This window comes from Chenopodium album, chromosome 24 (genome assembly GCF_948465745.1).
Source record: "Chenopodium album chromosome 24, dcCheAlbu1.1, whole genome shotgun sequence".
NCBI classification, from domain to species: Eukaryota; Viridiplantae; Streptophyta; class Magnoliopsida; order Caryophyllales; family Amaranthaceae; genus Chenopodium; species Chenopodium album.
The window spans coordinates 32,160,731-32,184,373 of record NC_137857.1 but is presented as its reverse complement, the minus strand read 5'-3'; the positions used below and the strand labels follow the sequence as shown (position 1 = coordinate 32,184,373).

Genomic DNA, 23,643 nt, shown 5'->3' with positions numbered 1-23,643 from the left:
TAGGAGAACGTGCTTCCACACGAAATGACGGAAACGCCCCCAAGTAAACCCACGTTTGTTTGTATTTTTTTATTTTCCTTGTTCCTTTTTTGTTTTTTATTGTTTTTTTATTTTTTAATTGCCAAACGTGTATGTGGCAATCCACATTTAGCAATTAGGGGCAAATTGTTATGGGTAAAAATTTATAGATGTAAGTCAACGTCGGTCAAAGTAAAGTCAAGCGACGACGACCCTTCGTCATGGACGGGAGACGAAGTCAGTTAACCAGTTTCCTATTTCTCCGCAAGAAGATCAGCTAGGAGACTTGGTCTAACCCAGCCTTCTTTAGTCCGTTGAAGATCAAAACAGAAAAGATACTTCACCAACTGAATTCCGGGAATCAAGGATTGGAACTTTATCTCCAAGCAACGGCTATAATTCAATTCGGAACGTTTGTATATAAGGGGAGACACCTACGAACATTGACACATTGCAACCTAGTAACTCATAAGCTAAAAACACCTATTGTACGCATTTTTCCTACATTTTTGCCATAGTGAAAGTTTGGTAGATCCTCATTCTACCCGCGGTTTTTACCTTCATTGGGTTTTCCGCGTCAACAATTCCTTGTGTCATTTTATTGCTTTCGTTGTTATTTGCTTTCGATTTTATTTAGTTGATTCGTAGCCTAGATTTTGATATTCAATCCCACTCAACAAAAATTAGCATAAACACTAAGTATAGATTAAGTGAAAGTCAATAGGTAAATTTAAAATGTTGCTTTATGATTTACGTAACCGATTTTTAAAACAAATTCCAATTTTTTAAATATACATACGAAATTTGATATGTAGTATTTTATTAGCCCAACAACATTATATAATCATTTTAATTTATCTTCCTCACATCGATTACAAGTAAAACAAAAGTCCAATTCCTTTAACAAAGAGCTATCATTCACTGTCCAAATTAAAGGATGACTTCAATTTATTTGTTAGGTGTTGGTGCTCTTACAATCCTCACCCTATTAATTTTTAATAAATTAAAAAAGCATGGTCATGTTTCAAATCAACCTCCTGGTAGTTCTGGATGGCCGATACTTGGTGAAACTTTGGAATTCAGTTCGAACCCTGCTAAATTTGTACGTGATCAGATGATGAAGCACTCCCCGGACATCTTTCAAACGTCCTTTGGTGGGCATAACATCGTATTTTTTTGCGGTCCATCAGGTAACAAGTTCATTTATTCGAATGAAACAAAATTCACAAATTGGTTACCACAATGTGTTGCTAGAGCCTTTTCACTAAAAAATGTTGATGATACATCACCTACATGGATATTCTTCATGAAGCAATTACACAAATTCTTTCGGCTCGAATCCATTCAAGATTGTGTAGGCGTCATGCATTCAAGGGCAAGTGAGCACATGGAAAAACATTGGAATCCTTATAACGAGGTAAAGGTCCAACCTTTATCGAAAGACTTCACTCTATCTAATGCTATTCATCTTTTGATTAGCTCAAACGAAGATCTAGCAAGGGAAATCGCCGAACCCTTCTACACTTTGGCCGAGAGAGTTCTTTCCGTGCCAGTGAATTTGCCTGGTACATCATATAACCAGGCTTTGAAGGCGTCGAAGGTTGTTCAAGGCAAGCTTATGGATTTAATGAAGAGTAAGAGCAGAAATATTATCAGCAAAGGCCAATAATGTGGATATTGATATCAATATCATTGGCAAAGAGTTGTTGAGCAAATTGCTTATTGCTTCATATGAAGAAGATTTCAACTCAATTTGCGACGAGGAATTAGCGGGTCAAATGATCGGTCTCCTATTTGCAGGGTTTCATACTACAAGTTCGTTGATAACATTTATAATAGATTATCTTGCTCAATATCCTGATGTTTATGCAAAAGTCTTACAAGGTATGAAGTTATTTTTTAATTGCAATAATTTAGCTTTTATAGTAATTAATGCATAAGTTTAATTTACAATTTCCTCTATCCGTCCCATAATAATTGAAACACTTGAGGTTTTTTCTCATGACTATTTGTTTTGATATTAAAAAATAAACCAGATCAGGTTTAATCTTTATATTTCTAAAATAAGAAAGTAATAAATACTTTGTATGTAGTTAAATAAGTATGTTGAATAAAACAAAGTCAAAATTAAATTCCTTATTCGGTCCCCCAAAACGTGCACGCACAGTCACCCACACTAAATTCAAGAGATTGATTAATTTGAGGGATCTCATCCTCTTGATTATCGTAATTTAATTCACGATTCTAGTTCCACTTAATTGACTTTTAATCAATTAAACTCCACTTTCATTTATTTTATAGTTGCTTACTTTAATTAACCAAACCCTTGATATCCCAATCGCCAAAGATGATCAAATCGAGATATATAAGTATTGCATCCATCTTAAAAACGCATTTTAATAAGCTTAATTATATTAATCTCTAGAGCAATTGGAGATTGCAAAATCGAAAAGAGAAGGGGAGCTATTGAACTGGAAAGATATTCAAAGCATGAAGTATACATGGAATGTGGCATGTGAAACAATGAGATTAAAACCTCCTGGAGTTGGAGGTTTCCGAGAAGCCATCACAGACATCTCTTACGCCGGCTATACTATCCCCAAAGGAGCGAAGGTACGTGTGCAGCCAGATTTAGGTACTTACAAACAACGAAGGGAGTATATATTTACATGTTCTAACAATTAGGTTTTGTTGAATTAGGTACACTGGAATGTATATACAACACATATGGGTCCAACGTACTTTCCAAATCCGGAGAAATTTGACCCTACAAGATTTAAAAATATATTGCCGCCTCGTGCATTTGTACCCTTCGGAGGAGGAATGCACATTTGCTGCGGGAGGGAGCTTGCTCGGATTAGTACTCTGGTTTATATACACAATGTTGTGATTCGATTTACTCTTTCAAAAGCTAATCCCAATGAAAAGATTATTTATAAACCTGATCCCTACTTAGTTGACGGACTCCGGATTCGCTTTCACCCACATCCAATTTAGTCGTTAATTGGTTTGAACCTTTTATCAATATTGCTTTGTAAAATATTGAACTTCCACATGATGCATTTTTTGTGGTCTTTTGGTTCACATATATGTACTCGTTTTGATTGTAATGTTAGAATTTTTAAGGTTGTTAATGCACATTTTATATCATTCAATATCAAATGTTTCCTTCAAAAAAAAAAAAATTTAATATCAAATGTTATATTATAATTAGTTATGTAAAATTGATATTTATAACTTTGCTCTATTTATTTAAATAATCTTAACTTTGGATTATTCCGAAATTATCCCAACATTGGAGGTTGTTTACTTTCTTCAATCTCAATTACCAATGACCGGTTGAATGGATTTTTTTTAAAAAAATTTATTAAGTGACACGTGTGACAAGTTAATTTAATTGGTTACCAAATTAAAATTTAACACCCAGCCAAAACCCTTGAAGCCAACAAGCCCATCTGCCATCCCTTGTAGCGGTTTCCCCCTTCCTCCGTCGATGCTGTGACCCACCCCTCTTCCACCGCCCTTCTTACCACCTTTTTTGGATAGCTTTCTCAATCGAAAACCCCCAATATCCATCCTAATCTCCTTTTCCGGCTAGCTTTTTCAATTGGAAAACCCCAACCTCGCTTGAAACCTCTTCCTCCACTCAAAACTCCTTTAAAACCACCTCCCCCTCTCCCGAAAACCCCCTTAAAATCACCTCCCCCACTCTTGAAAACCCCCAAACACCACTCCCCCGACCCACCATTGAAAACCCTAGCCGCTAGGGTTTTATAGGGCGGGGGAGGAGCAATTTGGGGTTTTTGCTAGTGGAGGAGGGGTTTCCTTGGTGGTTGCATGGGGGAATGGGAGGGTGTTTCGGGGAGGGCAGAAAACGGCGACGCCAAGGGTGGAAGAGGAATGGCAAGCTACGAGAGAAGGGCGACGGGCTGGGTAGTGGGGTGGAGGTTAGGGTGGGCCGGTGGGGGAAGGGGAGGCTTGCTGGTTTTTTTTTTTTAGTTTTTTTAATTTTTTAGACCAACTAGGATTTGACACGTGTCAATTAACCTTACATAATAGGTCATTGACTTTTGTTGGCCAGTTTGGGATTGAAGAAAGAAAACAGCCCCCAAAGTTGGGATCATTTGAGAATAATCTAAAGTTTAAATTATTAAAAGGGATGAAGAAAAGTTGAGATTATTAATATCAATGTTTCCTTTTAGTACGTAGTTATAATTACATCTTTCATTTTTAAGAATAATTGTAATTTTTCTTCGTAAAAAGTTAGGAAATTTTATAAAATACCACCTACTATGTATCCAATTTTTACAATACCACTAACAATTTTTTTTTAACTTTATAATACCACTATCTGTTTCAAATCCTTAAAAATTTCCACCATGACGTCATTATGGGTCCATATATATAACTACCTGATCTTCTTATTTTCCCTCCTTCTCCCTCTCTAATTTCACGATTCTCTCCTTTTTTTTCTTTTTCTTTTGCAAATTTTATAGGCAATAATTAGGATTTCACGTTCAATTGGGGTGGGTGAGAATCCAAAATTGAGAGTTAAAGATGAGAAAGGGGAGTAATGAGGGGGGTGGGGACAGGGGAGAAAATAGTGAGAATGGAGTGGGAAAATAAGAATAAGGTACGTAGTTGGTGGGGACCACAGTGACATCATGGTGATAGTTATAACAGTTTGAAAAATAGTTGGTGATAAATTTTAAGGATTTGAAAAAAAGATGGTGGTAAAATAAAATAAACAAAAATGTTGGTAGTATTGTAAAAAACTTGAGTACAATAGTAGATTATATTTTACAAATTTTCCTAATAGTTAATATTGTGAAAGTACGTATATATCTAGACAAATTGAATAAGAAGTTAAGAACCTACATGAATATGTTCCGTTCGTGTTTTTTTTTAAGTGTTACAGTACACTTCTTTTGTTAGCGAATTTAAAAACTACTTTTTATTTCCTTTTTAATATTATATTTCTTTTTTCTTATGGTCCCTATTCAAACATAACATTATTTTTTAATAAACTATTAGCTGCACTACATTTGTTTTTACAGTTTTTTTTTAATATTCTAATTACCCAACTTATGAAAATAGTATAGTGCACCCGGGTGGACCATGCGCAAGGTGCACCCGCATGGTCCACCCGGAAAGAACATTATACATATTTTAAAGAACATGGGCGAAAAAAAAATATACTAGTGTTTGAAAAAGAACATAACATGTGTTTGACAAAAGAACATGTTTGTGTTTGATTGACAAAGAATATGGAAATACAAAGAACAAAAAGTCTTTACAGAAAGAGCATTTTCTTTTTTATGGTTACTTAGGTGGTTGAATGTGTTTGAAAAAGAACCCTATGTTTGACAAAAGAACATGTTTGTGTTTGACAAAGAACATGGCATTACAAAGAACATAAAGTTTTAGTGGTGATCACTTGGCGGGCTGCGAGCAAAAATTAGCCCACTTCTCGAGATAGTTATATTGATAGACGGATGCACATACATATTTATGCAAATATAAATGCTAGTGAACCATTGAAGGCTTGAAGCCTCTTTTGATTTAAACACACCAATAGAAGAACATTCTAAGGATACAAAAGCTCGCTTACAAGGATGTTGTACTGTTGACTTGAATGAACAATACAAGAGGGGGGGTGAATTGTATTGTGGAGGAACTAGGGTAATTTTTGCGGAATTCTTAAAGAAACTTAAACAAAAACTTTAAAGTGCAAGAGAGATTTTACGTGGAAAACTTCTTGGCCCTAATCAAGAAGAAAAACCACGACCACAAGGGATTTTAAACTCAACTCTTAATAATAATAGGGCAAACAACCTATTACAAATTAAGACTCTAAACTCAAGTTCCTCTACGAACTTAAGTTCCCCCTCAACTGATCCCTCAATCAGTTGAGCTCTCAAATCTCTCTCTTTCTCCTTGCTTCACTCAAAGCAATCTAAATACTCTAGAGTTTACCCAAACTCTACCCCAATACAACTCAAGTTAAAACTCTAAGATGCTAAGTACAAAGACACTCAAGGACTTAAGTGGATTTTGACTCTTTTCAAAAAGCTTAGAAATTGTAATGGTCAAGTGTACTTTTCAAAACAGAAAACTAATCCTATTTATACAAGAGGAAAGCAGTTGGAAACCTCACGTCTGCCTTAACTCCCACTACACCACAACTTCCATGAAATAAGGAAGTGCAGTTCGTGGAGGCTTGGGCAGCAAGCTGAAGCACACAATAAGGGAGCGGTTCCTTTATTTTCTCAACCTCCTTGACCAAGTAAAAAGCCGTTTTAAAAATAGTTTTACCAAGTCAGATTTTCCAAAATATTAGGATGAAATCAAACCAGAAAATATTTTAATAAATAAGATATTTTTACTTAAAAGATAATTTTCCGAAATAAGATAAAATCTTTTTAAACCAAGGAAAATAAAATCTTTATAAACTGAAATTAAATCCACTTAAACCCTATCAAATAACAATGTACTTAACATATATACAAGAAGTCTAAAATAAATAATAAAGATACAATAGACTCCTTGGAACTCAGTGAAGCTTCGACTCTGGAGCTTCAGTTCCTCACTCAAGGAACTTGGCTTCTGATTGTCTTCTATGCTTATCCACAGCTCTTCCTAGACCTTGTTCCATGCTCCATTCTGACTTAAGTTGCATATAAGAACCTGTCAAGTACATCAAAGCTAGTAGACAAAAGTTAAAGCCCTTATGGGTTTGCTTAGGTTCCTTGAGTCATCATCAAAACTTAAGATCAACATATGTATTTTGGTAAATTTACTTTCAATTACATTAATTTTTCAATATATAAAAATTAGAGCTTGTTCACATTTACTGAACTGAGCTGAACTGAACTGAACTGATTGGAGCTTAACTGAACTGAGCTGAAATGAATATTTTATGAGAGAGGGAAATTAGGAGCTGAACTGAACTTAACTGATTGGAGCTGAAATGAACTGAACTGATTAGAGCTGAACTGAACTAAACTAGACTGAAATTAAGTAAATGTGAACAGGCCCTTAGTTTAGATGAATTAGAGAAAGTTAATTTACTCATATATCTATTCTCTCCTATCTTCGTTCTTATTTTTCTGTTAATCTTTATGAAACCTAGCATGCATGAACTTTGATCTAATTAGGACCTATTCTGATTAACTGAATTGGGCTTAATAGAACTGAACTGAACTTATTGGAGCTGAACTGAATATTTTATGAAAGAAGAAAATAAAGATAAGAACTGAACTGAACTTATTGAAGCTGAACTGAAATGAAGAGAACCAAAGGCCCTAAATAGAGAAAGTGTATGAACATCAATCCAATTCCAAATAGAGAAATTTAAGATTATTATATTCTCATCTTGGCATGTTTTGGTAAACTGTCATGTGGCAAAGTGGGGGTAAATTTATAAAATTCATATATTTTGTTATCAAGGGAGCAGAGAAACATTATAAACAAACACAACACCCACCCTTTAAGGTTAACTAATCCTTTCATTTTAAACATTTTTAGAGTTTGTACGTAATCTTAAGTAGAAGCTTTGATTTTGGATTCACATAAAATAATTACACTACAATTTTAATAATAAAATAGAGAACACTATTAATTAAATAGCGTAAAATTGTTTTTTTTTGTTTTTTTGTTTATTTTTTTTTGGAAGAAATTGACGCTAAAAATTGTTCCAGATTTTATACAATTATAAATTAGTCAATTTTGTTTGTTAATTTTTTTTTCTTTTAAAATTTTGTTCGTTCCTTCAATTAAAAATTATCCACTAATTAAGTAAGTAAAATCACTTTTTCAATGTTAAAATTAATCTGCATATCTGTTATAAATCTATTCTTTTTCGTACTTTAGATGGAATTTGAAATCCAGGAATTGAAATTCTACTATTTCCCAAACAAATATATTAGAGTTGTATTCTTAGAAATCAAATTTTGAAATTGAAATCTTTCATTTGAAATGAATTGAGTATATCCAAACACAATCTATGTTTAATCAATCCCTTCATTTAAATATTTTTTCTTGGATTTTCTTTTATTTTGACGACGAAGCCATCAGATTATAGCTCTAGCATATCCATTGAAGCACCTTTCTTAGGTCGGTATCCAAATATCCACCTAGATTTCTAACGAGTGTTAGTAAAACATCCAAACGAGCATTATTGATGAAAAGCATCTAAAGTGCACAATAATTCATGAATTGGCATATATTATCCCCCCAACATTTATCACATTGTTATGTTGTTATCAAGTGTCAATTATGAAATGCATTATCAAAATTTCCAAAATACTTTATGCATGGAATGACACATATTAATGTCAACTATCACCCACGTTGCCATTGTTATCATCGTGTGTTGTGGTTGTTCTTATTCGATCGTACATTACCCTCGATTGGCTCGCTAGATTATGGTCCAAATGGCACATATTGTCCGATGTCAACTATCACACACATTTTTATTGCTGTCATCGTGCACTGGATATTTTATTCGAAAATTGTACATTGTTGTCATTGTAAGTTGTGGTTCTTATTCGACACTAGTACATTACCCTCGCTTGGCTCGCTAGATTATGGTCCAAATAATGTGTGGCAAACCAATAAGGTTAGACTAACCCTAAAATCTTATATCCATTTACACGACCCACTATAATTTGGACATGACTTTAATTTTGCTCAGGCACCCATGTGATAACGCCCCTACAAGAATTGATGCGTAAACTAGCTGTCATGATTTTCCCCTTTCAAATCTTTTTTCTTTCAAATGGTTTATATCTTAAAAAAGTGTAATCGTTACATATAAAATTAAGAGAAAACATTAAAGGACAAACCGTAGAAATGTAGAGTGAATATTTCATTGTTATTCATGAACAAAAGTACTCCCTTCGTGTTTTTTTAAGTGACACAGTTTGACCGACACAGAGTTTTAGGAGATTTTATTGACTTTAATAAAATAAGATGTTAGTGGGGTAGGTTGGAACTTGGAAGAGTGAGAAATGATAAAGTAAAAGAATGTGAGAGGAAGTGGGGACCATGAAAGGAGTGAGAAATGATAAAATAAGAGATGGTGGGGTGAAGATATATTATTAAAATGTAAGGAATTTCTAAAAGAGGAAGTGTGTCACTTAAAAAAACACGGCCATGAAAGGAGTGAGAAATGATAAAATAAAAGATGGAAGTGTGAAGATATATATATAAGATGGTTTTCAACAAATTTTCCTTTTGACTATGTATATTTTGTCAGTGATTACTTTTTTATCATGTATAACTATAATTTTATATTGGAAAATTTGCAAATTGTGGCCATTTAAATTAAAGTTCGTATTTTGCAAATTGAAGCCATTTAAAAAAAAAAAAATTCAAATTGCAGCCCAAAAGTTCATAGAAATTGTAAATTACAGCCCAATTCAACTTTTTCATCGGTTTTGCATGTCGAAAAAGCTTTGGTTAAGGTTTTAGGGGCTATTTTAGTCCTTAAGGATCCCAATTAAGCTCGGAATTAGCAAAAAAATAACGTTAGTGCCTCGTTTTGTGTAACAAAAATGTATCGATTTATGGAAAACTATAAAAATGAGACACTTGGGTTATTTTTTTTTCCTAATTTCGAGCTCAATTCGGGTCCCTGAGGGCTATAATGGCCTCTAAAACCTTTTCAGAAGATTTTTCGACATGTAAACCGATGAAAAAGTTGAATCAGGCTGCAATTTACAATTTATACGAACTTTTGGGCTGCAATTTGCAGTTTTTTTTAAATGGCTGCAATTTGCAAAATACGAACTTTAAATGGCTGCAATTTGCAAATTTTCCTCTTATATTATAAGAAAAAATAAAGTTGTATTTTAAAAAAATACTCATCATCAATACAGATTAAATAATTAAGTATTGATGAGTGATCCAACTAGAATATATTTTGTTTCACATATTGACAGTACTTTCAAAGATCATCTCTCATTTTATAAGGAGTGTCAATATTGTAAATAAGAATAACAAAAATAAACAGACGGAGAAAATAACATTGATAAAAATCAAACAACCAAATAATGTTGTTTATGTTTACAATTACTATGAATCAAATTACACGAATTTTAAAAAAAATATTAAATGGAAGAAATTTATATAGGGTTGTGCATAGTGTGGTGTAGACAATACCAAGCCGCAAACCAAACCATATTTTGTTGTTTAAGTGCGGTTTCCAAAAATATTAAAAATAAATTATATTATTAGATACAAGTAATTTGTTTTTCAAACGCGAAATGTATAATGTACAGATAACAAATTCTTTATCTTTTTTACTCCTTTCTCATTTTTTTATTTTATTTTATTTTATTGAATATTGTTCAGCATTAATCAAACATTAGACATCCTATCTCTAATCTATAATAATTTTATTTCTTGTTTGAGATGAATAACCATTAACAGAGTTTGGTCAACTTGAGTTATGCATAGAGCTGTCAGTTTTTGACCCGAACCGTTAAACCCGACTGTTTCAAACCGATTCGAAAAGGAACTGAACTGTTTAAAACCTGTTTTTTTGGAAATCGAAAACTGACCCTACCCAATTTTTTCCAACCCGAAACTGAACTGAACTGAACTGAATTTGTGCGAACCGTTACTAACCTGACCCGTTATCCAGCCAAACCGTTACAACCCAAAACTGAAAGCAACCCAAACCGATTACGCCTAAACCCGATAGTAACCCGACCCATTTTAAACCGAAAACCATTAAAACCCGATAAACCTAAATCGTTCCAACACGTACCTCGTTGTGACCGAATCGGTTATAATCTGTAACTCGTTGTGAACAAACCGTTTACGACCCGTAACCTGTTGAGACCAAACCGTTTAAAACCCGTAACCCGTTATGACTGAGTCATTTACAACCTGTTACTCAATATGTTTATAATATAATCCGTTTCAACCCACTACTCGATAAACCCAACTTCTTTATGTCTTGACTTTATTATAACATGACCCGTTCCTACCCGTTATCTGACTAATTCGACTCGATAATCATCCGACTCAATTTTAACCCAATATGATTTGATTAGAAACCCACTTTAAATTGGGTAAATTCGTTTTCAAACCAACCAAGTTCAATCTAAACTACTCATAACCTGAAACGATGAGGATTTCACCCGATCTGTTTTGAACCGAAACCCATTTTCGAACCAACCCAGTTTAACCCTAACTGATTATGACCCGAACCAATTACGACCCGTCCTGATTAAGACACGAATTGTTTTTAACCGAAACCCACATTAAACGGGCTAAGCCCGTTTTCAAACCGACCCGGTTCAACCCAAATTGATTATGACACGAAATGACTAAAACCCGACCCGATAAGGACCCGATCCGAATATAAACTACAATTAAAAAAAAATCAAACCGAATTGACCCGATAATTTTCAAAATCGACTGAAACCGGCCCGCTAATTATTTCAACCTGTTATAAACCGACCCGTTATAACCCGAAACTGATAAACCCAACCCAAACCCGAACTGTTTACCCGAATTGATACCCTAGTTATGCATGATAGCTGTTGTGACTTGTGACAGTATAATTCGTCGTCTAGCCTATGTGATGATTTTGTATACTAAATTTTGGGTTAGGCGATGCACTGGTTCAAAAGTCATTAAAGATTTCTCTTTTTGATTTCTTAGGTTAAAGTTAGTGGACTTATAAAATTTTACTACGTTCAAGGTGGAAACGTAATGTGGAGGCTACGTTTATGGTAAGCATTACTCCACCTGATCGATTATTATCTCACCTGATCGATTATATTCAATTTTCACTACTCATAAGTTATAGGTAGTGAAAATTTTACAGTAGTCATTTGAAATATGACTACCATAAGGTTTTCATGTTTATATGGTTCATAATTGATACTACCTCCGTTTTTTATTAGTTGACACATTTTGACTTTAGTACTATTCACACACTCCCCTTTGACCATGTTTTGTGATTTATACATAATGAAAATATAGTCATGTAGGGTCTTGTTAGGTTTGTCACGGTATATATTTTCAAAATATCAACTTTTATAATTTTTACTTATTGGTAACTAAAGATATTAACGTTTTGATTTGTGCATTGGCAAACGTGACTAAAGAAACGTGTCAAATAAAAAGAAACGAAGGAATATATTTTTAGAAAAATTAGACAAAATAATCCCAACTTTCTTCCATTTTGGTAGAGTAATCCCAACTTTGGATTATTCTAGAATAATCCGAATTTTGGGGGGTCTAATTTTTCTTCAATCCCAAACCGGTCAACAAAAGCCAATGACCTGTCGTAACAGGTTATGTACCACGTGTCAAGCTGCAATTGGTCCAAAAAAAAGAAAAATAAAAAAAAACTAATTTTTTTTTTAAAAAAAAAATGAAAACCCTTAATGCGCTACCTGACAACCGTAACCCCGGCCCCACCACCACCTCCACCTGCCACCGGCGGCCGCACCAACTCCTCCCTTCCCCTACCCCAACTGTGCGTCGCTTTCCCCCCAAATGCCCTGTGCCGGAGTTGCGACCCATTTCCACCCACAATTCCCTCAATTTCTAGTCGAAACACCCTAGAAACCCCTCCCCCACTCCCAAAAACCCCCCAACAACCACATTCTCACCGTCGAAAACCCTAGCGACTTGGGTTTTCGATGGTGGGGGAAGGGTATTTGGGGGTTTTTGGGAGTTGGGGAGAGTTTTAAAGGGGGTTTCGAGTGGTGGTACGTGGTGGCTCGAAAAAGAGTTTTGAGTGGTGGTGACGGTTGGAAATCGAGTGATGGTGCCGGCGGTAAAGGAAGGGAGGAAGGTGGGTCGCATCATCGATGTTGGGGGAGGGGGAAACTGGCTTTCGGGGTGGGGTGAAATCGGCGCAGGAGAGGGAATTGTAGTAGCGGCTGTCGGAGATAAGTTTGTGGGTGGCCGGATTGGTTTGGGTGGTGGTTTTCTCTTTTTTGTTTAATTTTGTTTTTTTTTTGTTTTTATATTATTTTAACCAATTAACGCATGACACGTGTCGCTTTTTAAAAAAAAACAAAAAAAGAAACCCGTTCAACCGGTAACCAGTATTTGGGATTGAAAAAAAGAAGACCCCCAAATTTCGGATTATTCCTGAATAATTCTACCAAAATTGATGAAAGTTGAGATTATTTTTTTCTAATTTTTCTTCTATTTTTTCCAGGAAATTTATTATATAACTTTACTTAAGGTATAAAATAGTTTTATCAACTTTTTTATTTATTTATTTATTTATTTATTTATCAGTTTTTTAGTTTCATTTACATAATTTTTGTTCTTATTTTATAGTTTCTAGAATAATATTTATTTAATGTTGGATTGAAAATTTCAAAAAATATATTTGCATTGTAGATATAATAAGACTAATTGTGACCATTTTATAAGAAGAAAAAATGGACATAACAAAAGGTGTTAATTGCTAAAATAGACATAATAGAAGGTGACATATTCAATTGGATAGTCAAACTGCTGTCCTAGCTAGCTCTAAACAATGATAAGATTCACCGAGGACAAGGATATCATATTCTACAAAGATGTAAGCAGCTACTTGAGGATACTACTTGGCAAGGTGAAATACATCATGTTTATCGTGAAGCTAACCGTGTCGCAAATTGGCTTGCAAACCAAGGTGTCATCAAGATTAACAAGATTGAGTTGATTCAATTCTCTCGTGTATAGCCTTAAGACGTATCTTGCATGATGATATTGTTAGTGTGGCTTTGCCATGTTTAGTTCCCCCACTAGTTTAATTATTTTGTTTTGTATATTCTTTTCCGAGGACTTCCCCTCATGAGCACCCAAAAAAAAATGATTTATATTGCCTAGTTTAATGTTTGGTAGCTGAAGTCAGTGCCGGGAAGTGGGAACAACTTTATTAGTTAGGTTAATACAATGAAGATATTGTTCTAAATTACTTTTTTTTTTGGTAGGTATAATGTAAAGTTTTTTCAATGGTACACCTGGTTAAAAAATATATATACATATGTGTATGTATTTATGTATAAATATATATACACATATGTATATATATATATATATATATATATATATATATATATATATATATATATATATATATATATATATATATATATATATATATATGTATATACATATGTGTATATTATATATATATATATATATATATATATATATATATATATATACACATATGTGTGTATATATATGTATATATATATATATATATATATATATATATATATATATACATACACATATGTATATATATAAATGAAAAGAGCATACAGGTGTTGGAAAAAGAACATGTTTGTGTTTGACAAAAAACATGCAATTACCAAAAAAATAAAGACATTTCAAAAAGAATGTGATAAAAACTTATTAAAATTTCATGAAAAATTACTCCTTTCTTCCCTTAATTATATGTCTATTTCTCTCTATTATGAAAGTAATATATGAAAAAAAAATAGGCATATAATTAAGGGACGGAGGGAGTACACATTAACGGAAAAATCTATACTAAAGATATCAATTTCCCAAAAATAGCTTTCTCTCTCTCTAAAAATTTAACTTCCCATAATAATTTGAGTTGTCTCTCTCTCTAAAATTATTTTCGATGAATAATAATTCAACATTTCATTTTAAAATTAAATTTCAAAATAACATATGTTAAAAGAACATAAGTTATAAAGTAAAGAACATATAGTTCATACGCAAAGAACATACTGATTATATAGGAATATGATTTTAAAAAAAGGATTAAAATAATACAAATTATTTAAATAGGATATACGATAATAAAAGTAATTTAAATAGGATATATGATAACAAAAAAAATAAAAAATAAAATAAATTTGTGCGTCACTCATTATCTCAAAGAACATACAACTCAAATTCAAGGAGCATAGTTTGTATTATCAAAACCTAAAAAAAAATTTTAATCAACATATGTTAAAGAACATAAGCTATAATGTAAAGGAAATATAGTTCATGCCCAAAGAACACAATTATCAAATTCAAAATAAATATTGTCCAACGTGTATAAGTTTGTTCTTTGTCAAACATAAGTACGTTCTTTTCTCAACATTGGTGTGTTCTCTTTCCAACACTTGTATGTTCTTTCCGCCTGTTTTTGTTTACCGGGTGCACTATTCTATTTTCATCCACAAGATGCCAAGCAGCATTTTAGCAAAAGCATTCCCCTCATGGAAAGAAAGATGGAGTGAAGCAAAAGTATCTACTTGTATATCCAAAAAAAAAAAAAAAAAAAAAAAAAAAAAATCTATTTCCAAATGCAAAGTAAAAAAAGATGGTAGGAAAACAAAAATATACTCTCTGTATTTTAATTAAGTGTTACAGATAAAAAATTATCCATTTACAAAAAAGAAAGTTTTGCATATAATTTTAGACAATTAATTGAATTAAATACAATAAGAGCTAAATGGGATTATTATTGGTGTTCTAAAATTTATAAAAGAGATATAGTGAGTTATTATTTTATAAAAAAGTAATGAAAAAGATAATATTGGGTTTTAGTGGGGATTGAATATTAATGTTATTTTTTGCTATAGAAAAAGTGTAACACTTATTAAAATATGATCACATTTAATAAATATAATACTTATTAAAACATACGGTCATTATAATTGAAAAAGAACTATGAGAAATTTAATATTCATTGTTGTCAACGTGACCCCCGGAAACTTGTCTATAAAAACGGGGGTAAGCACTAAAAAAACCAAAATGGGGTAAGCACTAAAAAAACCAAAATTGTAAAATGTACTAGGTATAAAAACTAAAACTCTCTCTACAAAAACCTTTGAAACAAAGCTGGAAGTATTATTAGAGAATATGCAGTGCAAAACTAAGGCTGCAGACATTGGTCGTCCGCTTGTAAATTTTGAACCTAACATTTGGGGTGATCTCTTTTTCAACTACACTCCCTCGAATGAGGTATCATTTTCTTAAAAAGTTGTGATTCTTACATAATTGTATGTTTCCTCGATTTGTAGTGTAGTTTAGTAAAACATACTTCTTTCATTTCCTTAATACTAGCTTTTATATGCACGCGATGCATTTGGACATGTGAGTATCAACATTGATAAACATTACATATCAAACTAGTATGTTATATTATCAATGGCGGATCCAGGAATTCAGAGGAAAATTAGAAAAAAGTTTTATATTATATACTAGTATATTATCTTCTAATAATTGGCCTTTAAATTTTAAAAATTCATTTTGGTAGATTCTATAACTTTATAATTTTTATAACTTAAATAAGTGTCTTTAAAAAAAATGTACAAATATAAGTAAAAGTAATTTGTTTTAACCAAAAAAAAAAAAAAAATTCAGAACTTGGGTTCAATAAAAAAAATTCTGAAACCTGAGACCTGTTTTATATATAACATGTCTCTTTTATTTTAACATAGAAAGCAGGTTTAGGTTCAATAAAAAATTCAAAACCTAGGGTTCGTTTGGCATTGATGTGGTTTTCTGTTTTTTGGTTTTTTGTTTTTTTGAAAGTATATTATATATGCCACATAATGAATTAAAAATTATTTAGACTTATTAAAATTATGATAAATTTGAAAACTGACAACAAAAAAGTGGAAACACCTTTTTCTTGTTTCTTGTTTCCTGTTTTTGGTTTTTAGTTTTAAAAAAAAACAGAAAACTAAAAACTAAAAATGATACCAAACAAGCCAAGACCTATTTTTATATATAACAGGTCTCTTATATTTTAACATGGAAAGAATCCCGGTTGTGGGCATTTGTTATAGCAGCCTCATCAAAGAGACCGGTTATTTAAGAAAATAGGTCTCTTTGATCAATTTTTTTTTTCTTCACATGCTACCCCTTGTGCCTTAGTGGATCCGCCACTGATATTATCTCTATTCTAGTTCAAACGAACTAGTTTATCGACAATAGCATAAGCAGACATGTAGTTAATGTTCCTTAAAAAATCTACTCATCAAATTGACTATATCATAATTTTATTTACAAATTAGTAATCATTCAATTACAACTAATATTAATACTTAATACTATTATAATGCAATTATGTACATGATAATCATTGGTTAATATAAAGATGTACTACATATATATACTGATATCATATAACTAATATATAAAGCTAAACTTTTAGTCAGGTGACGAGACAATAACTTGACGTTCCAACTTTTCGTCAAGTATCGCGCCACGTTGGATAGAATTATATAACATTCAATTTGTAAGATAATAAAGTTTGTTTAAATTTCTATTTTTAATTAAATTTGGATAGAAATTTAGGATAAAATTGTTAGGTTAGAGTTTTATTTTCGATAAAGTACCAATATTTCATATCTACAAATCATATCATATCATATCACTAATGTATAAAGTCGGTCTCGCAGCTAGGCCAGGAGACGGTTACTCCAAAAACTTGTACTTACATGATCCATTAATCATGAAGTACAAGTCTTAGCTACAAGAGATAAAATTCGTGAGGTTACTCCCAAAAATTTATTATCTAAAAATTATGGTTTGTTTAATTTAATTTACTTCTAATACTAATCTTTCTGTAATTGATTGGGGTCAATACTGTTGAAACTATAAATAGAAAGACGAGCAAGGGGAAAGACAACAAAGTTTTTATTTATTTTTATTTATTTATTCTTTTGACAACAGCACTTTTTATGTATTCAATGCACTGAAAAACGTACTACATACCAACAATATATAGTGCAAATAACTAAGCTAAAATTAAAGAACATGATCCTATGATCATTAGATCATGCTAAAATTAACCCACTAAACTCCGTTAGCATAAACTAATCACTTTTTTTGTACATTTTTTTTTTTTTTGAGGGAAGCTTAAACTAATCACTTATTAGAGCATATATCTATACTTTAGGAGTTAACTATATTATCTTCATGCGTTACCTCAATGAAAATTACTTTTACTTTTACAGCATTGTTTTATGCCTATTTCATCATCACCTACACAATTTTCCCGGTGCACATTATCACCACTCAACAATGCTTTGCTATCGGAGCACTTCTCTCCGCATAACTGCACTTGTTAGCTTGTTGCATGTATCTACAACTTTTTTTTTTGGAATTTATGAAGCACTTCTCTTCACCATGATTTCATTGATCATCATAATATGGCCTACACTGGCTTACTTCTATTCTATCCCTCATTCTCGATATAATTCGACGCCTGATAGCATGTTGAAATTATAAGTAGAGAGATGAGCAAGGGGAAAGAATAACAGATATACTAACCTATATTCAATCAACTGAAAAACGAACGTACTATATAGCAAATATTTGTAATGCAAAACTAAGCTAAAATTAACGAACACAATATGATCTCATCATGATCATTAGATCATGCTAACATTAACCCACTACTCTTAACACTCCACTATGCACTAACACTAATTAATTGGTTAATCACTTTATAGAGCATATTCCTACACATTTAATATCCTATAATAACAAAAACATGTTTATATTTTTGAATTATTAAGGGAAAAGATATTAAATTATGTTGCCTTAATTAATTATGAAAGAAGCCTTTATATAGGCAACAAACAAACCAACTCTAGCTAAAATAAAGGAAACACTAATGGGATAATGGTCCACGAAACAAACTGCTATGCTAATACTTAGAAAATGAATTATAGGATTCCTAATTAACAAAAGACCACTAACAAATAAATAGCATGTTCTTATCCTAAACTTTAGGAATACTTTGAATCAATCCAACATATATAACAAATTTTCTCTCTCCTCCTCACATGACATTATTTCCTTCTCTCTCCTCCCCTCCCATGGCCATGCTCAAGATCGACCACTTTCACGGCTCTAAATAGGTGGCTGGCCGGCCGGCCAAACAAAAGATACCTTAGTAGCAAACTATTAAAATTAGACCATACTAACCCCTTAGGGAAAGGGATTCGCTCGTGCTAGTAGTGTTCATCGCGGTGGTGCGGCAGTCGTGGTGGTGCTAGTGCTCAGTGGGGGTCGACTGGTGGTGCTAGTGATTGCGTGGTGGTTGGCTGGCGAAGCTAAGGGTTGTGCGGTGGTGCAGCATGTGGTACTAGTGGTTGTGTGGTGGTGATACCGTGATAGAGGGAAGACAAAGGGGGGTTGGCTACTAAATTTACAAAGTTACCCTTGGTGTGTGGCTGATAAATTTTACAAAAGTAGTCTTGATTTTAACAAGTTTTGTTAATACAGGATATTAACTTATATTTTCTCTTAGTAGTTAACTACTGACAATTTAAAGCAAATATTCAAACAAATTGGTGATAGGTTACTCAAAGGCAGAAGGAGGAAGAATCCAAAGAGCTCAAAGAACTAGTGCGGAAAAGGTTTATATATGATCTTAAGGACCCAAAGGAACTACTTGAGTATCTAGATGCTATACATCGACTTGGAGTCGCATACCACTTTGAGAGTGAAATTGAAGACAGCTTAACTAATTTCTACAAGAAGTTGCATGCTGATGATTGTTTTGAAGATGATCTCTACTATGTTTCTCTACGCTTTCGTCTCTTACGACAACATGGCTTTTATGTATCATGTGGTACGTCATCAACTTTGGTCAACTTCTTCATAATCTTTGTTAAAAGTAAATGATTACATGCTCCATCAATTAATTGTTATACTTTGTATTAATTAGTACTATATAATTATGATATGAGTATATGCTTAAAATGACAATCAAATTCAAAACTCGTCACGTACATACATGTATCACATTCGTTCCTAGAATTGTGACTCTTTACTCTTCATGTAGCTAACTAGAACAACTTTGACTGCATATATGTCTACATTCCATGGTTCATTATATAAAAATAAAAAATATAATATGAGATTTTGTAACATGTGACTTGATATTAAAACTTTCAAAATATTAGCTTTTCACAAATTTCACATATTACCTTCTATCCCAAACAAAAGTAAATTTATTAGTTGTTTGTGATTTTCAACATTGTATTCCTTTTATGTTGAGATAATTAACATCATAGCTTAATAAATAAAATCAGATGTCTTTTCAAAATTCAAAGATGAGGATGGAAGCTTCAAGGAATGTTTAGTAAGTGATGTACAAGGTATATTGTGCTTATATGAAGCGTCATATCTTAGACTACATGGAGAGAAGTTACTTGACAACGCGCTTGAGTTTTCCACTGCTTGTTTAACTTCCATTGCTACCGATACCCAACTAAGCTCTCATATGGCCGAACAAATTGCCCATGCCTTAACATTACCTCTCCACAAGCGGATCATTAGGCTAGAATCTAGGTATCAGATCTCATTCTATGAATCAAAGTCTTCTCATGACAAAACTTTGTTAAGATTTGCAAAGTTAGATTTCAATTTGCTTCAAGAATTGCACAAAATGGAGCTCAGAGATTATACCAGGTATAGTAATTATGCAATGTAAATTTTGGATTCAAAGATGTATTGCTTTGTATATAATTTCTTCATCTATATAATTAGTATTTAACTTATATTAGTGATTTAGTGAAACGTTAATACATACCATGTATTTACATACCATGTATTTGTGATGCGGAGCAGGTGGGCAAGAGACCTAGACTCGATCATAAAATTGCCTGATTTTGCACGGGATAGAGTAGTGGAGGGCTATTACTGGACTTTGGGCGCATACTATGAGCCTAAATATTCACGTGTTAGAATGTGGGCGAACAAGTTGTTCAGGATAATTTCTATCATCGATGACATATATGATGCCTATGGAACACTTGAGGAGCTAGAACCCTTTACAGTTGCAATGCAAAGGTTCGTGTAACGTACATATATGATATATATATTCTACGTATAATTGATTACTATCTCTTGTAGTCTATGTAAATGATCATTTCATACAATGAACTAACTAATGAATGATGCAAATTCAGGTGGGACAAGACCTGCGTAAATGATATTCCTGAGTACATGAAGTTGTTTTATCAAGCGACCCTTGACACATTTGATGAAATTGAGCAAGTTTTAGCCAAAGAGGGACAGTCATATGCTGTACAATATGCACGACAACAGGTACGATTAAAAGCTTGATGATAATCTATCGTGGCCTTTTTAATTTATTGTTGTATCATTTTTCTACATGTTAATAGATGCATTAATAGATGCATTAATTTTCTAGCTGACAGCGACATGCCAAGGTTACCTACAAGAAGCAAGATGGCGTTTTAAAAAAATTGTTCCAACATATGATGACTTCCTTAAGAATGGCATTGTTAGCACAGGTTACTTGTACATCAATTGTATACATTTTCTCGGCTTGGGAAAGATTGTGACTAAGGATGCTTTTGAATGGATCAATGAAAATTCTAAGGCTCCTAGAGCCTCATGCATACTCACTAGGCTCTTGGATGACATTGCTGGCCATAAGGTGCGCGCCTTTTATCAATTAATAATGAAACTAGCTAGTATTCAATTGATTATCATCATTATGATTTATGATGATAGTAATACTTATTTTACTTTTATTTTCATATTATTTATTGGACTTTTGTAGTTTGAGCAAGAAAGAGAACATGTTGCCTCCACTGTAGAATGTTATATGAAACAATTTGGTACCTCCGAGGAAGAAACTTACAAGGAGATTCAGGTGCGTATTGAGGAGGCGTGGAAGGACATAAACGAAGAGCTTGTTGGACCAATTATCGTTCCAAAACCTCTTATAAATCAAGTAATTAACCTTTCAAGGGTCATACAAGATTTATATCATATAGGTGAAGATGGCTACACTCATCCCAAGTACATGAAATCAAGAGTTATAGCTGTTCTTATCGATCCTATCATAATGTAGCCAATGTTTAAGTTACCTGAGATTGATAGACCCCGTCTTGAGGTTTTCGTATGCTTTAGCCATTGCATTAGCCAAGCAATGCTGCTACTCTTATGTCGCACCTCTTTTTACCAGCTAACGAGAGGTATCACTATGCCGTAGTTGGGCCAGGAAAATAAAGGCAGTTACCTTGGCCCACAGATGAGAAGCCCAATTATCACAATATTCAAATAATAAAATGTACTTCCTTTGTCCTTGCATTGTTTGATTGATATAGAGTTCTAAGCAAATGCATATTTATTAATTATTTTTAAATGAGAGTGAGGGATAGCTCAAGTGGTTAGAGCTTCCCTCCCGATTTTAGGGGATCTTGGGATCGATTCTCACCCCCGCCCTTGTGGCTCTCTAAACACCAAAAAAAAAAAAATTATTTTTTAAATGTAATTAGTCATGTGTGGATAACAAAATTAATTTTTTAATTGCTTTCCTAAAAATTAAGGAAAAAAAAAGCACCAATAACAAATAAGAGAAATAATATATACTGACCAAATTGGAAAAAAAATGTACAATATTAATAATATTACTAAAATAAAATAAGAAATCTATTCAAAAACATAAAAAAAAAAAAAAAAAACTGAAGTGCAATATAATTACAAAAAACGTAGGAACAAAGTTGACATAGAGTTTTTCAATATTTTCAAAAAAAATGAGAAAATAAAGATATATTCACCACGCCATTATAATTGCTACTCGCCAATCACCATTCCCTAATTTTTGCTATTTAATTTAAACCTTCTAATTGATAAAATATGCTACTCATTAGTTCCTTTTTGTTGGCTATTTTGACCATTTTATTCTCACAATAAGATTTTAAAAGTAATCAACAAATGGAAACAGGAAAAGCAATATACAGTTTTTATTCTAACACTCAATATATGATGTTCATAGTGATCTTATTACAAACTTATTGTGCCCATTGCAAAATTGGGTCCAACAATAATTATACAACGTGATTAGGATTTAGGGAGGATATGACAGTACAACAAGTAACACGATTCAATTTTTTTTGGATAAATAAAAAAGTTTAATCCCACCTTTGTGTGGTCTTCTTGAAAACAATTATACCTTCAATTATTCCAGAAATAATTCCACTTTTAACACTCATCTTTTTTAAACAGGCCATTTGACCTACAACCTATTAAACCCGTTTTTTTTTCCCTAAATTCTCTCTCCTCCCACCTCTCCACCCCCCTCCCATAGCAACCAGCACAACGAAAACCCTTGATGTTTTGGGGTTTTTCAGGTCCCTCGGAGGTTTACGTCACCGTGTACCTGCAAAAACACGGATACTCCGGTTGGTAGGAGCTCCGCCTCCGACAATCAAGTTAGTATCGGTTGAAAAATATAAAAAGGTTCGAAAACGATAAAAGTGAGATTTTCTCGGATTCTGAGATCAGGTGTTTTCTCTAATGCGAGAGAATTCAGGTGCTTGTAATAAATGAACGTACCCTCGAAATGGGGGAATCTCCCTAGTTGTAGCTTAGGATCCTCGAGATTTGTGCCTTTTCTTAGGTCACGGAATCTAAGACTGGTGGGTTGCACCGCATTGGGGCTTTATCGGGTTTTGGACCTTGAAGGCAGAGTCATTAGGAATGCCACGTGTCGAATGGAGATTGGTCCACTTTGGACTTATCTTGGGCTGACACGTGTTGCCTATTGAATGGGCCACGTGGCATGGGTAATTTTTATCCAAAACATTTGCCCCTCACATATGTGACGTTGCACACCACATGGCATCTGTG

The 23,643-nt window shown here is 33.0% G+C and overlaps 2 protein-coding genes across 2 annotated transcripts; both read left to right on the top strand.

Annotated features, from left to right (window-relative positions):
• The first annotated feature begins 1,405 nt into the window (after window positions 1-1,405).
• LOC145610858 (beta-amyrin 6-beta-monooxygenase-like) lies at window positions 1,406-4,592 on the top strand. The gene is made up of 4 exons (XM_081666129.1): window positions 1,406-1,628; window positions 1,675-1,902; window positions 2,444-2,631; window positions 4,515-4,592. The coding sequence occupies exons 1-4, from the start codon at window positions 1,406-1,408 to the stop codon at window positions 4,590-4,592; spliced, it is 717 nt and encodes a 238-aa protein (XP_081522255.1).
• An 11,199-nt stretch (window positions 4,593-15,791) lies between these two features.
• On the top strand, window positions 15,792-22,113 carry LOC145611127 (putative sesquiterpene synthase). Its single transcript, XM_081666368.1, has 7 exons — window positions 15,792-15,978; window positions 19,333-19,606; window positions 20,070-20,448; window positions 20,608-20,829; window positions 20,949-21,087; window positions 21,194-21,442; window positions 21,569-22,113. The coding sequence occupies exons 1-7, from the start codon at window positions 15,877-15,879 to the stop codon at window positions 21,860-21,862; spliced, it is 1,659 nt and encodes a 552-aa protein (XP_081522494.1). The 5' UTR covers window positions 15,792-15,876; the 3' UTR covers window positions 21,863-22,113.
• The last annotated feature ends 1,530 nt before the right edge of the window (window positions 22,114-23,643 follow it).